This window comes from Callospermophilus lateralis, unplaced genomic scaffold (genome assembly GCF_048772815.1).
Source record: "Callospermophilus lateralis isolate mCalLat2 unplaced genomic scaffold, mCalLat2.hap1 Scaffold_858, whole genome shotgun sequence".
Classification (NCBI taxonomy): domain Eukaryota; kingdom Metazoa; phylum Chordata; class Mammalia; order Rodentia; family Sciuridae; genus Callospermophilus; species Callospermophilus lateralis.
This window is the reverse complement of record NW_027516671.1, coordinates 351,691-367,751: the sequence shown is the minus strand read 5'-3', so window position 1 is coordinate 367,751 and position 16,061 is coordinate 351,691. Positions and strand designations below refer to the sequence as shown.

Below are 16,061 nucleotides of genomic sequence, written 5' to 3'. Positions count from 1 at the left end.
ATTTTATTTATATACAGTGTTTCACTGAGTTGCTTAGCAATTCCCTTTTGCTGAGGCTGACTTTGAACTTGCTATCCTCCCTCCTCAGCCTCCCTAGCTACTGGGATTACAAGTGTGTGCCACGGCACCTGGCTATGATTGATTATTCTTTACACACATATTTGGTTTGTATAGTTAAGGCAGGAGATAAATATTTGTTTCCTTTTCTTCATTTAAACACTTTTCAGAATAGTAAGGTATTCTTCTAGCTTATCAAATGATACCCAAAGGGGCTTGAAATCTTTTTATTGTTTCATTGTTTTTATTTGTTGCCATAAAATTAATTAGTTCTTTCATATATTTAAGTTTTTGTCTTAAATGAATTTTTTAAATTATAAAAACCAGGTTATCTAAGAGAAAATAATGATCCATAGGGATTCTAGCCAGGTGTTAGACAATGTGATGATATAGGGCCTGTTAAAAACTGGAAATGTATGCTCAATTTAAAGTATTTAGATTCAGGCGGGGTTGTGGTTCAGTGGTAGAGCGCTTGCCTAGCATGCATGAGGCACAGGGTTAGGGTTAGGGTTAGGGTTAGGGTTAGATTTAGGGTTATGGTCAGGGTTAGGGTTAAGGTTAGGGGTTCGATCCTTAGCACCATATAAAAACAAAATAATGTGTCCACCTGAAACTAAAGATACATAAATAAGATTTTTTAAAAAGTATTTAGATTCATTATACTTGAAAACACTGCAAGTGAACAAAAAATATGAGACTGCCAGTATCCTTTCTCTTGAAGAAACTATTGGAAAATATTGAGGAGGTGGATTTCTGACGAGGAGGTTGGTTTAGAATTGCCATGATTCTTTGTGACTGTTTTGTTATAAATTTAAGGTTTCCCATTTCTTCTAATTTGTCTGTTTCAGCTGTTTACTACATTGCCTGATGAGTATCAACCTGGGCCTGATTTTTATGGACTACCATGGGAGCCTGTAGTTTTCACTGTTTTCTTTGGATTGGTATCCTTTGTCATTTTCTTTTGGAGAACTGTTGTTGTTGTGAGTAAATTAACTTGCTTATACCTTAGCACATAAGCACAAGGATTATTTTATATAGTCACTGCACCCCCCACTTTTTTTCCTTTTCAGTTGCTAAAACACAAATCAGTGGTTTAAGTCAAACTAACCTTATAAAATAATTTAGTGTGGGTGCAGTTGGTAGAACTGGTAATTCTTACAGCCATCCTGACCAGTAGTTTCATACATATCAGAAGTCTTAAAAGTGGGATAAAAGATGGGATAAGTTAGATAAATATCCTTTTATGTAGCATATATGTCTAGTAATCTATATTAAAGAAATAACTATGCTTTAAAGATTTTGGTAATGTTTTTCAGTGGAACAGTGTATTAGATTGAAGACTTAGCACAACATAATTTATTTAGGGGTTATTGTATGTTTGCTTAATGGAATAGTAGGCAGATTTATCTATTTCAAAGCTTTGAGGTACAGAAAATGCTCACAATTAAATGTGAAGTGGAAAAAAAAAGCAGAAACTAAGATTTAAATGTTGATGAACTGTATGTTAATATAAACACATATAAACAGGGGGAAATGCTACAAAGAAATACAGTAAAATGAGAAAAAGGAGATGAGATAATTTTTCCAGTCTTTTATATATATTTTTCCCAGATTTTATGATTTGATCATATGTTCAGAAAATACCTTTTTATTTGGAAGTATAGATTATGTGTTGTCCAAAAATTCATTAAATGTTTTGTTCATTAAGTCTTTTTTTTCTGAGCAGAATTAGTCTATCTCTGTGTATGTGTGTACACATTTGTATAAGCGTATATATATATATATAAGCTTATACATACTTATGATTGTACTGTAGGTCATTCTGTTTCATAGTTATTTAACATAATTGGAAGAAAATTATTTTAGGTAAATGGACTTTGCATATGAAAAGCCTAACAGTTAAAGAGGCCAAAAGCATTGGATATAAATCTTTTCAAATCTGAGTATTCTTTTTCTGATTTCTTAATTATATCAGACATATCATTGTTAAGATAAGTTTCCTCTCCTTGTACAATTGAGTGTAAAATCTCTTAAAAAGTATTCCCTTCTTAAATACAAGAATCATTTGCCTGGATTCCTGTGAGGAATTTTTACAGTTCAATCTCATTGAACTTTTTCTCAGCTAAAAGAAAAAAGGAAATAGAAGGATAAATAGAAGGGAAAAACATGAAAACACTTTATATTTCTCTCATGTTTCTCATTTCAAGAACCCCGGGACCTGTTTCTCTTTTCACTAGGTTATGTGGGATCTGGTTCCTAGTTGTTGCTCCTCAGTTTCAGCATTTGACTTTGGAGCTTTAGTCTCTTCCTTAGATGACTGCTTTTATGACACTTCCCATTTTCCTCTGTTGTCATTTTGAGTAAAAGGTTAGCAAGGCTATGACATTAAAGAAATGGCATTTCTTTCTGTGTTGGAGTTTTCTGAATGCAATTTCCTATTACGAAGATCCCATGGATGATCCATGGACACATCTGAGTATCCCATCACCATTTATAACATTTGAAAGGACAAGTATGTGCTAAGTTACAAAGAAATTTAGTGATGTTTTTAAAAAATTTCTGCTTAGGTTTTATTATCAGGCAGTTTATTGCTGTCTTTAGGAAATGATTGTTTTTGTCCTTTCCAGAATATGTTAATTGTCATTTCTCTTGTTGATTGTGCATTTTCTTCTAGCAGTCTTCCCTTTCAGATTTCTTGATATATATTTAGTGGTTTGTAGAAATAAGATGATGTAGCCTCTTAGTTTCTAAATTCAGCCAATAGCCAAATTTAAATTGGAGTTCTAAGATGTTTTCTGGTGAGTGAAAGTGGCATACCTTAGTACAAAGATTATGCCTTTCATATTGTTTCCTCAGATTCCTTTTGAATAGTCATTGTTTCTAGACTTTATCCTGGTTATTTAGAATTCTCAAGTAAATGATTTTGAGTACACACACACACATACACACACATCTTTACTGTGAAATAAGGTACATATCTTAGTGTTTTTATGTCAGAGCCTATTTATGAAATATCACTACCAATTAAATTTAAAATGCTTGTTAACCTTTACTTATTTTTAATCCTATAAATTTATTATCCTGAACCAGAATGTTATTAAATTCTCACTTGGTTATGATTCTGACTGTTGTTTTAGGAATGCTGTTTCTATTGAGCAGATGTTTGACATCAAATTTAATCTTTTTTCTCTCTTCTAGGTAAAAGATAGAGTATATCAAGGTAAATTTTTAGGTTTCTTAAACTTGTATTGTATTGGTGTTTGATGTGTGTTTAATGTATGTTAAAAGTAGATACAGTGACTTTTAATGTCTATTACTTTTTTACCTCCTGAAAATTTTACTATTCCTAGGTTGCTAGCATGGATAATAGAGTAGATGATGATGGTTCCAACTCTGAGATAGGAGATAAAGAGGATGAACAAATTGTGGATAGGGAGATGATAAGTTTTAATTTGGGGCAGATTAACTTTGAATATTGATGTAATGCAGATGTATTACATTTGAAGAGTATTTCTATGCTAATGATTTAATCATGCATTAAGTAATTGAGTAGATAATTTAAAGAATGGTAATGTGAATCAGTATGCTTTCATTTCTGTTTTTCTTTGCAAAGAATTAAATGATTCCATTTTCTGGAAAGAAAGTGTTTTGAGAAGGGAGGAATATCAAGCTACAACACTTTACTGTATTTCCCATCTGTGAAATAAGCTTAAATTGAAATATCATTTTGGATGGGAGGGGTACCTGGGATTGAACTCTGGGGCACTCTACTGAGCCACATCCCCAACCCCCTATATTTATAGACCAAGTCTCACTTAGTAGCTTAGTGTCTCATTATTGCTGAGGCTGGCTTTGAACTTGGGATCCTTGTAGCTCAGCCTCCTGAGCCACTGGGATTACAGGTGTGCACCACCGCGCCCAGCAAAATATCATTGTTCTTATATTTTTCTTAAATTTTAATAATTTTATACTCTTATTGCTAATAAGCATAGATTGCTTTTTAAAAGCATAATAGTTATGCTAAGAAGTATTTCCTCAAAGTACCATATAACATGTCTTTGCTTTTAGTAGATTGAGTAATTGAATTTCATTTAGTGATTGTAATAATCTTGTGTATTTCCCCCTTTTAGTCACTGAACAGCAAATTTCCCAAAAGATAATCAAGTTCATGAAAGAAAATGAAGAACTGATACACAAATTTTCAAAGTATGAAGAGAAGGTATAATTATTTTTTTGTTTCTTTCTCCCTTGGTTCTAGCTTGAATCATTTCTACCTGTTTTAATTTAAAAATTGTATTTTAAAATTTTTGTTTCATTATTTCCTACAAATCATCCAAATTCTAAGCAGTCATATGTATTAAGTACTGCTTTCTTCTGGAAAGGGTCACTTGTCTGGAAGTAACTTGTATAATAGCACTATAATTTGTGTATCTTAATTCTGAATGCTTTATTTACATAGATGAAGGAATCAAAGAAACAGGTTCAAGAAACCATGAAACAAAATATGATTCTTTCTGATGAAGCAACTAAATATAAGGTAAAAATCCCTTCTTTGGGGGGAATTACATTCTAAACTCAAAAGTAAATGTAATGAGTGAGTAATCTTGACACCTTTTTCCCCAGGATAAAATAAAGCTTCTTGAAAAAGCTAAAGAATTTCTGGATGAGAGAACTAAAACTCTTCATGTTATGTTAGAATCTGAAAGAGAACAGAAAGCTAAGAATCACGACTGGGTAAGAGTTTTGCTGCTAAGTGTTCCTGTAATTTGGCTTTTGAAATATTTTGTAAAATTGGTTAAGTTGAACTTAGTCTAGCTGTTAACTAAAGTAAGATTAGGAGTCAAGGAAGTTGAACCCACTTCTGTGCCCATTTTGTGGAACTTTTAAGTACTGATACAACAAATTATTTTTATGGGCCTAGGAAATATTTTTATTCTCAACCTTGGATAATTTTCATATTGCTTTGCTCTGCCCTTGGAAACATGCATATCAACTAAAAAACTATTGTCCAATTGAACAGTATTTGTTTACTTTTTACTTGAAAGGGTAATGAATTAATCAATTTTCTGTACTTAAAAATATTTTACTTACATATTTCATTTTCAATTTCTATAAGTTTCTGTAATTACATTAAAGTTGCAAAAGATAGTAGTGAGTGTGTTCTGAAATATCCTACCCCCAAGTAAGCTTGATCACCTAGCTGAGGTAGTATTTATCAGATTTCTCCACTGTAAAAATTCTTTCCAATCCTTTTCATATTATATTCTTTGGAAGTTACCATGCACAGCCCACAGTTAAAGTATGAAGAGTTACGAGCTCAGGATGCAGCTCATGGTAGAGCACTTGCCTAGCATGCATGAGGCCCAGGATTCAATCCCAGGCATTGCAAACAAAGATTGCAGAGTTATGTCCACTTCCTTAAGGAGCAAATATCTTTATAAATTTTGGGGAATTCTTCTGTATGTGAGATTAGTCTATTCTCCCTTAAATTTTATCATTTTTTACTTCAAATGAGAAAAATTTAAAAATGATCTTGGGAAATTTTTTTCTCTATCACTAGTAAAAAATTACTAATTTGAACTGGTTTATTTGAAACAGTAATTAATTAATTTTCTGTGCTTTAAAACATTTTATTATTGCATTATGATTTTCTATACTTTGACCTTTTTTTCTGGTTATCTCATAAACAGTAAGGTTGTGGATGCCATGAAATATTTATGACTTCATTTTCCCTCATCTCTTTCAGTTCTTGATTTTTTGCTTAGTCCAAAGCTGGATCCCCTGCATTTACCTGAAATGTAATGGGATGGCTTGACAAATATTTTATTGTGTTTATCTTTTTTAGTATATATATGTGTACACACACACACACATACACACACACACACACACACACACACACACACATATATATCAGTATTTCTACTGAAATCCTAATGCATATTTTGTGTTCTGTTTTCACCTGGCAGATAATGGAAAATAAGAAATCTATAGAGAAGCTTGAAGATGTCATTTCAGTGAATACTTCTGAACTTTCAGAGGTAAAGATGCCAACTCTTGCTAACGGGATATTAATACCCGTTAATATAAATTTTTGTTGCGGACCAAAAATTTGAAGTGTGCTAAAATGTGCAAAAAATGAGAACTATATGATGTCTGGTTTGGGAAAGTATAACTCTGTTTTTTCTTTGGAATTAATTCACTAACTGTAGTGTTTTGCATTAGCTTCAAATTGTCCTCAATGAAGCTAAGCTTCATGAAGAGAAGGTGAAGTTGGAATGCTGTCAGCTTCAGAAAGAAAATACCATGCTTACGAAGACGAAAGAGCAGGTAAAGAAAATTTGATGTCATACATAATGTAAACTAGAGAAGTGAATATCATTATCTTGTGTCTTTCTTGGATCTGTTTCTGAGGTAAGAAATATTCATGTAGGACCTTTTCTAGATATGCAAAGTTTAAACATGCTCCCTAAATTGAGTGCATATATATGTTCTCCATCTGTTTTGGATTTTTGGATTATTGCTTTTCTTATCAAATGTCAATCAGTTATTAACTTGCATAGCCTCAAAGAAACTTTTTAAACCAGAAAATTAAGTATTTTATGATCCTCTTTTGAGTAGTTACTGATTCACCGGCCAAGGGAAGATTACATGATAAGGAGTCTAAATTTAGGAGACAGTCATATGTGCCCAGCCATTCCTGCTGGAGGTAAATTATTTGAATTGGCAGCAATTTTCTGGGGAATGCAATAAACAGGGTCAACTTCCTGAGAGCTCTGATGTTCTTACTGCAGCTGTGAGAGTTGGGGCCACTCGTCCCTCTTCCTTAACCAAGGTCTCAACCCCCTCGATTGAGGCAGGCCACCGAGGAGTATGGTTCCCTATTTCTTTGTCTAAGTCTTGTAGTCCTGATGTATCCAGTGCAGAGACCCCTCCCTAACCCACAGGAATTCATGTGTTTTGACTTTTCAGTTGCAGCAGGAAGTCAAAGACTGGTGTACATCACACACTGAACTCAGTGAACATATCAAATCATTTGAGAAGACCCAGAAAGATTTACTTGTAGATCTTAATCACAAAGATGATACTATTAATGTAAGTTTATACTCCAAATACATGTTTCATCTCATGAATTCTCCTGAAATCTTCTGAATTAAAATCAAGAGTCTTCCAACCTTTTGCTTCTTTTCTAGGCTTTGACTAATTATATCATTCAGTTGAATCGGTTACAATGTGAATCTAAATCTGAGGATCAAAATAGAGTAGATGAGTCAGATGAATTAACCAACGGAGAGGTAGCAGGTAAGATCAATCTCAGGGAGGTTGAATCCTTTTTTTGCTTTCCTGTCTTTAATTAAGTATTTATACAGATGCCACTTTTCAGCTGGCTGATTTTCTTCTTAAGCTTCAGGGTTGTAGACACATATCACTGGATCTATAGATAGGTCTGTTGCATTGGCAGAGGTGGGTTGCTGGGGTATAATGTAGCAATAGGCATGTGAAGAACACTGACTTTTTCTATCCCATTGAAAACTAGTAAGTACACTGCAGCTACAATAGTCATATCCTATACAATACTTAGAGTATTGAACATTGTACAGTAAGAGAAATTTATTTCTTAACTCATGCAGATGATAGTTGATTTTGATACTCATCATCTCTATTGCTCTGTGGTTTTAAGGTCCACAGTCAGTCTTAAGAGTCCGGAGGTAGTTGGAACCATAAACTAAGGCTGTGAGAACAGAGGCTAGAGACTATAAGAAAGCTAGAGAGAGGGAGTGTAACAGTGTTTACTGATGAGGAAAATATTTCCAGATGTTTTATCCCAAGTTGGATATTGCTTACATAGCAAGTATTTCAAACCACACCTGGTAGTAGATTCAGGGAGAAAATAGAGGATTGAATCTTTCTAAATAAGACACTTACTTGCCCAGGTGAAGATAGATCTGAGAGAGAAGAAAAGCTTTTATCTTACAAGAATAGCATAGATAACATTTTAGTTGTGCAAACTAGAAATTCACCTTTTTTTTGTTTTGTTTTTAAGACAGACACAGTACTTTTATTTATTTTTATGCTGAGGATCAAACTCAGTGCCTCACACATGCTAGGTGAGCACTCTACCACTGAGCCACAACCCCAGCCTGAAATTCACCTCTCTCTCTTTTTTTTTTAAATCTAAGCTTGCAATTCTCTTAAAAGTCATTAGTCTAATCAGTTTGGTTATTTAATTGATTTTTTTTCTTCTGGTGTTTGAACACAATCATTATTTAGTTTGGGGAAGTTAGGAGAATATAGAGTTAAAAGTAAGGAAAGAAAAAGCTAAAGTCTTTTGTTTTTTAGGTGATCAGAATAAGAAGATCAAAGATCAAATTAAGCAGATGATGGATGTCTCTCGGGTATAGTTCTTTGTAAGAGTCCCATAGTGCCTATGAATTCTTCCTGTGCCTCACTTTTAAGAATACCTCTCTTTTCTGCAATTTTTAGACACAAACTACAATATCAGTAGTTGAAGAGGATCTAAAACTTTTACAACTTAAGCTAAGAGCCTCGATGTCCACAAAATGTAATCTAGAAGGTGGGTTCTTCTTGAGAAGAAATTGCCATGTTGGAAAGACTTAAAATTTTATTGGAAAGATAAAGAATGGCTTCTGGCTTTCATTCTTCTTACTTTTCTTGGCACTACTCCCTCAAACAAGTTCTTAAGTCCTTGTACACATATAGAGATAAGCTGTTTTATCCTTTACAGACCAAATAAAGAAATTAGAAGGTGACTGCAATTCACTACAGTCTTCTAAAGTTGGACTGGAAGAGGAATGCAAAACTCTAAGGCAGAAAGTGGAGATTTTAAATGAACGCTACCAGAAAAATGAGATGGCACTACAAAAGTAAGATTTTCATTGTTTGTTATTGTTATCACTGTGTGAACTAATAGATAATTTTATCTTTTCTTAAGATTATTTACAATTTCTTCTAGTTGTAATAAGTAGAGATTTGTCTTTTTTCCCTTGTGTTTTGTTTCCTATAAGTTGCATTTTTCTTTCCATTGTCAGTCTTAAGAGTCCCGAGGTAGTTGGAACCATAAACTAAGGCTGTGAGGACATCGTAATCAATTGTCAAATTCATATGAAGGCAGGAAGTGGTAAAATGGTATTAACAGTCACTGATGTGGAAATACCTCTCAAAGTTCTAGACCCTTTCTATGATCCCCCTATTTATTTTAATTACCTTTCATTGTGATCAGTTATGTAATTCTAATGTTTTGAACTTGTATCTCTAACTCTGGACCTTTAAAAATACTGAGTGATTTGGAATGACATGTTTTAGTAGAATAAAAACTTCAAAAAGGAATAATATTTACTTATTGATGGTACAAGTTTTGGACTTGAATATCTCAGATGTTCACACAAAATGGAACTGTGGCAAGGACCTTAGGAGTTATGATTACAGAAGTACTTGTTTGGAGTATATATTTATATATTAATCTTCTTAGTGTGGAGCTAGTTATTTTTTGAAAGTTCATTTGAAGTTTTTAATCCACAAAAAAACTTGAATTCTCTAAAAATAGGTTGTGTCAGATATTATTTGTTTGCACCTGATTTTACTCTTCGGCATATATATATCTTGTAAAGCAAAGACAGAACTTCTTACAGACCTAACTATTTTTAGGTACTTTGACTTCTGTTGCCTAATTAATGCATTAAATATTGAAACCTTTCCATTAACTTTTCTAAAATTCTGTGATCTCCAATTGACCTTTTTAGAATCTCAAATTTTTGTTCAGGACAGTTCTAAATTCCTGGCCTGTTTCAAAGAAACATTTCTCATTTTATCACTTTTTTTAAAAAAGAACACTTGTTTTCTCTGTCCCTACTAGTAATCTGAATGACCTAAATGGCAATTAATTTTCTTTGTAATGCAATTAAATTGTAGCACTATTTTTCTCAACTCCTCCAAAATTCATTCAGTCATCATCTGTGGTTTGTACTCTTTTTTACTCATCCCCAGGTACTATGTTAGTTCATGCCTCTGTCATCTTTTCTGTTTCTAACCTAGATCATCTGTCTTCATTCTCCATTTTTTATATTTGTATATAACTTATTTCAAATTCTTAGTAGTTTTCTCTATAGCCGCTTGAGTGGACTTTCTAAAATATACGTCTGTCCATGTCAATATGTGCCTGTGGTTTATGAAGAATTTGCTTTCTATTTGATGACCTGTTCTTTTTTTCTTCCTTGTATCTTTTTAATAGTTTAAATATGTTTAATTATTTTCCTCATCCCCTGTATAAGCTTGATGTAATCATAAATTATAATGGAATTATAATTATATAATTATAATTTTATTCATCTTCTCATAATTTAAAGGCCATGGTATATATTCTGGATTTAATAAAAACCTGACACAGATTAATAGGTTTACTATTTTTTATGGGCTTTAAGTAGCTCCTGAATCAGATAACTGTTGTGGCATTATATGTTAGTACTTCATATACTGTGAACTCCACAAGACATTCATTCAATTTATACACATATTTAAAGTTTCTATAGTTCTGCATTCTACACTGTTGGTTTCTTATTTGAAATTATTTTCATTCTATTTGAACATTGTCCTTTAATGATAGATTTGATTAGTGTATCAAAGGTAGTACAAGGATAAACAGAGAATAGTATTTTATCCACTAAATATTGCTACCTTTATAATCTGTATTAGATTGACATGAACTTCATGATTAGAGTTAAAACCAGTTTCCATTTTTAAAGGATCTTTCTTTTGGCTACTGAATTTTGACTGTTACTTAGTTTTAGCAATTTAAAAATATCCAATTAATTACCATCTGTTTTAAATTTTTTCTTTAAGGAGCCCATTATCATTGTTGTTTGGTCTTATCCCTCCCCTAGTTTCTGTAGTCCTTTCTCTGTTTTTTTAACAGTTGTATTGGGAAGTGCCTAGGTGTAGTTTTCCCCACCCCACCCACTTTTCCTCTTGCAGTTATGTTGCGTGGGACCATTAAACACTTCTTGAATTTTCGAGTCTTTTTCTAAATGTTGATTTTACCTTATTCTCTCTTCTGATTATAATAATGCATATTAGAATTTGATTTCCCCTGCCTCCTACATTCTGGATTTACTTCTTCTGGATATTTTCTTCTGACCTGTCTTAAAAGCACTAGGATTTATTTTACTTCCCAAATCTGCTGCTAAAATCATTCATTGAGTTTAGGATTTTAAAAAATTCAGGGTTTAAAATATTATTTTAGTTGTAGATGGACACAATATTTTATTTTTTATAGGATTTTTTAAGAGAGAGAGAAAGAGAATTTTAATATTTGTTTTTTAGTTTTTGGCAGACACAACATCTTTGTTTGCATGGGGTGCTGAGGATTGAACCCGGGCCGCACGCATGCCAGACGAGCACGCTACCGCTTGAGCCACATCCCCAGCCTGACAAATATTTTATTTATTTTATGTGGTGTTGAGGACTGATCCCAGTGCCCCACACATGTGGGGCCCGTGCTTCACCACTGAGCCACAACCCCAGTCCTATTTCGGTACTACAGCTCAAACCCAGGACCTTGAGCCATGTGCTCTACTATTGAGCTACCGCCCCAGACTCCTTGCTCTTTCTCATAAGGGACTAGGGTCTTACTGCTTTCCAAGCTATCTTTAATCTCATAATTCTGCCTCTGCCTCCTGAGTATCTTCGACTGTAGGTAGGTCACCACACCCAACTATTTCTTGGTTTTATAGTTTCTAATCCTTTGACAAAATTCATCATCTTTTTTTTTCCTCTTTTGTGGTGCTGGGGTTTGAACCCAGAGCCTTGTGCATGCAAGGCAGCACTCTACCAACTAAACTATATTCCAAGCCCTGAAATTCATAATCTTGACTTTACTTTTTTGACTATATAAAGCACAGTGATTTTAAAACATGTTCGGATAACCCCATTAGCTGGTTTCCTTTTCTTTGTGATTTTTTTCTACCAGAATTTTGTCTTATGGAGTGCCTGGTCAGTTTTGATTGGCCAACATTGTTGTGATAATTATAGATGAAATTTGAGGACTAAGATGAAGTTATCTTCTTATAGAAAAGTGTTGAGGTTACTTGAGTAAGATTGTCACTTTAAACTTAGTCAGCAATTAAGATAATTAAAAAATGACTTGTCTTTTCAATGTTTCAGTATTGTTCCTTTTGGATTTTTTGCCTGTTCATCACTTAAGTGTGCAGTACTTTCTAATCTACACTCAAAGACTAGGGCTTTTATTAAGGGTCCCTTTATTGGTAGCCTCTTTTTTCCTCTAAGCCCAGGAATTTAATGAAGGCTTGGTTCAGACTCATATCTTTGTGTTATCTTTAATAGGAGAAAAGTACCTTAAAGTGCCAGCCTTACTTGTAATTCTGAGATTCCTTTTTCTAATGGATCTTGGCCACATACATATATCTTCACTGACTTTTTAGCTTGGATCCCTTCAAACACAATTTTATATTCTTATAAAGATGGTTTGATTGTTCTTAGTGCTCTCAGACTAACTCTTTGATAATTGGAAACAAAATTCTCTCTGTCCTTCAAGATTCAGTTTTCTCCATATTCCTTCTTAAGCCACTGGGGAAAATTATTATATTCATTTAGGCATCATTTATACCTGAAACAGTGAGCTCTTTTATTCTTTAGCATCTTACAAGGTAACTAGTATATTATAGCCACTCATAAAATACTTGCTGAAGAATTAAATGAGAAGCTATATAAGAATATATAATCCCCTTTTTCTATTTGGTATCAGTAATCCTTTTTTACTGTAATTCTTCTGATTTATGGAAAATTAAGTTTCAAGTTAATTATCTTTTGAATTGGAACTATGGCTAAAGTAGTACAAGGATAGCAGAAAATAGTATTTTTTAAATCATTAAATGTGGCTACCTTTGTGTCAGTAGATGAACATCTTGAGTTTCATGATCAGAGTTAAAACTTGTCAGTAGATAATACTCTGATAGTGGGTCAGTTTGGCTTCTTTTTCTGGTTGATAGACATTATCAAAACTCAGATTTGTCTTTTTGCTTAATTTACAATTCTTTTGAAATAGATATCTAAAGTGTGAAAAATGTTCTGTGGTTAATTGCATAGCTAAAAGACATATTCTAGAAGATTTTTTCTTTGAATATATCCTTATTATGGTACCAGTCTTGGATTGAGAAAAGAGTTCCTCCATGACAAAGATATACTTAGTGTCCTCCCCATGGCAGAAACAAGAAAAGAATTATCCCCTGCTTTATCCTAATATGTTTAATTATGTTAGGTTGATCAGTCCTGATCTTCCACATTGAAGTAAAGTGAGTTTTTATTATCTTACACACAGGAGACTTGCCCTTGGGGCACATGTTGTTTTCACATTTATTTTATTTACTGGTAAGTAGAGAATTAAGAGGAGAAGTTAGAAAATGTAAGTGATTTGCCAGAGTTTGATTTATGAAATTGCAGGTTTGAATTCCTATTTTATGTGCCTAAGCATTTTATAGAATTGTGGGAAGTGATATTCACAAAGAGAAACTTTTGATTTGATAACTGGCTTTATTTTAGGAAACTGAGTCAAGAAGAATGTGAGAGACTAGAAAAAGAGCAGCAGCTGTCAGCTGCAGATGAAAAGGTGGTTTCCGCTGTACAGGAAGTTAAAAATTACAAGTGAGTTCAGTTTCTAAAGGATGGTGTCAATGTCTAACGAATTAGTGTTAGCTTTCTTTTTAATCATTTTTTTTTTACATTATGTAGATAGAAGAAAATAGCATGGAAGTATAAATAACGAGAGGATATGAACACATTCAATTCACACAGGAGAAAAAATAAATTTCAACTTAACAAATGAAAAATGTTAACAAAAATTTACTTATACCCAATGGGCAAGACCATAGGGAACTTGGTCAACGCAAACAGTTCTGGGGGTTTTGTATGTTGTAGTAATTCTTTAAGAAATCAGTTTGCTGTGTGTTATATCAAGACCCACAAAAGTGTGGCATTTGATAGACCTTGGAAATCTTCTATGGATATAATTTGAAAAAAAGAAAAAAAGTTTTAAGGAGGAAGATATTTCTAGCAGAATTACTTGAGAACACACTGATGAACAGTTAAGGAAATTATAATTTATCAATTCAGAATCTCTAGCAATTAAATGATAAAGAAGTTATTAGTATTAGGTTTTCATTTTATTTATTTATTTTTGGTGCTTTACTACTAAGCTACATCCTTAGACCTTTTTTTTTTACTTTGAGACAGGGTCTCAGTTGCATAGGTTCCCACTTAATTGCTGAGACTGACTTCGAACTTGTGATCTTCCTGCCTCAGCTTCCCAATCATTGGGATTACTGGCATGTGGCATTGCACCTGGCCTGTAGTATTAGTTTTGATCACACTGGATTCATTTAACTATAGAAATGTTTTTTTTTTTTTTTTGTATGATAAAAGTCTTTAAAAGTATAGCTGATGGAATAAAGTGAAAATGGTCAGAATGTTTCAAATTTTATTCAATTGTTGTAATTCTTAGGCGGAGAATTGAAGAGATGGAAGAAGAATTACAGAAAACCGAGCGCTCATTTAAAAACCAGGTAGTAATTAATACTGTCCTGTAGTTGCAGAATTCTTTGATATCTAATACAGACAATTATAGGCTATTATAATGAGTCCCTAAAAACATTTTTTTAATGTGTTGTCTTTTTCAGATTGCTATGCATGAGAAGAAAGCTCATGATAATTGGGTAAGATTTTTTCCCCCTTTTCTTTATTTTTTGCATAGCCTACCGCAACTGAATTTGAATATTTTCTCTTTAATAGCTCAAAGCTCGTTCTGCAGAAAGAGCTATAGCTGAAGAGAAAAGGGAAGCTGCTAATCTGAGACAGAAGTATGTGATTTTTGGTATCTTACTGTATGTTTTATAGTGTTTTAAGGTTATGCTAGATATTATCTATGATTGCTGTTTCATAATTCAGCCCATTCTTTCTCAATATTCAAGACTACTGGAAATGACCCAAAAGATGGCAATGCAGCAATATGAACCTGTGATTGTAAAACCAATGCCGGGGAGACCAAGTTTACAAAATCCTCCTCAGAGAGGTAGGGGGCACTTTGTAAAAGGAGCTATTTTATTTCTTGGTGCAGAATGTATGTAAATTACTTTTTATTTCTGTGTGTAATGGTTATGAAATAATCTGAATGATTTGCTAAAGCGGGAGGTGTGGGGGTTGGTGTCAGGGAGAAGGCTGCCTTAAAGTAGTAACACGGCATTGTTGTCTTTAGGTCCACTGAGCCATAACGGCTCTTTTGGTCCATCCCCTGTGAGTGGTGGAGAATGTTCCCCTCCACTGACAGCAAAGCCAGCTGGGAGACCTCCTTCTGCTACTCTTAATCAAAGAGATATGCCTAGAAATGGATTTGGTGAGCATTCACATGTTGCTTTATAGTAAACTGCTTCAAGGTTTTGTTTTTTTTCCCTTTTGAATATTCTAATGAAAACATAGAATTTGGGCCTGTACAATATATAGAAGATAATTTCTTACTTTATCTTAGTGAATGTTTTCTGTAAAATCTGTTCTAGAATAGAAAACATTTTTTTTTTCCTGGAGGTCCCTGTATTGTTTTTTTCTTTTAAATTTTACACTGTGAAGTGTAAACCTTTATCTTTAAATTAAATCTCTATGGTGTTCCTTTCCCAAATATTTTAAAAGTAGCCTTAAACTTTATGTAGCATACATATTTCCAATATGAAATACTGAGTCTTATTTCCAATTCTAAATAGGACTGTAGTCTTGGTAAGATTGGAAGTCAGGTTATACAGACTAAAGAAAAGCCAACCTACACATACCTCAAGTCTATAGCTTAAAGTTTAGGACCAGTACGTTTTAATTTGCTGTTCTATCAACCCAAGGCAGTTCTTTGTTTTACTTAAGTCTCTTCATAAATTGTGATTTACGTTTTGGGCAACCCATTTTTTTTTACATATTTTTAATTGTAGATGGTGTGG

The 16,061-nt window shown here is 33.2% G+C and overlaps 1 protein-coding gene across 1 annotated transcript; it reads left to right on the top strand.

Annotated features, from left to right (window-relative positions):
* Positions 1 to 6,104: 6,104 nt before the first annotated feature.
* Positions 6,105 to 14,979, top strand: LOC143387527 (transport and Golgi organization protein 1 homolog). The gene is made up of 11 exons (XM_077108509.1): positions 6,105 to 6,137; positions 6,283 to 6,387; positions 7,030 to 7,152; positions 7,251 to 7,359; positions 8,398 to 8,453; positions 8,542 to 8,632; positions 8,804 to 8,942; positions 13,630 to 13,731; positions 14,588 to 14,648; positions 14,763 to 14,798; positions 14,875 to 14,979. The coding sequence occupies exons 1-11, from the start codon at positions 6,105 to 6,107 to the stop codon at positions 14,977 to 14,979; spliced, it is 960 nt and encodes a 319-aa protein (XP_076964624.1).
* Positions 14,980 to 16,061: the final 1,082 nt, after the last annotated feature.

Bases quoted from the DNA above. Each gene is read 5' to 3' on its own strand.
- LOC143387527 (XM_077108509.1), top strand. From the start codon at position 6,105: ATGCCAACTCTTGCTAACGGGATATTAATACCC. The intron at 7,153-7,250 runs GTAAGTTTATAC...CTTCTTTTCTAG, and splicing joins ACAAAGATGATACTATTAAT to GCTTTGACTAATTATATCAT. The intron at 13,732-14,587 runs GTGAGTTCAGTT...TGTAATTCTTAG, and splicing joins CAGGAAGTTAAAAATTACAA to GCGGAGAATTGAAGAGATGG.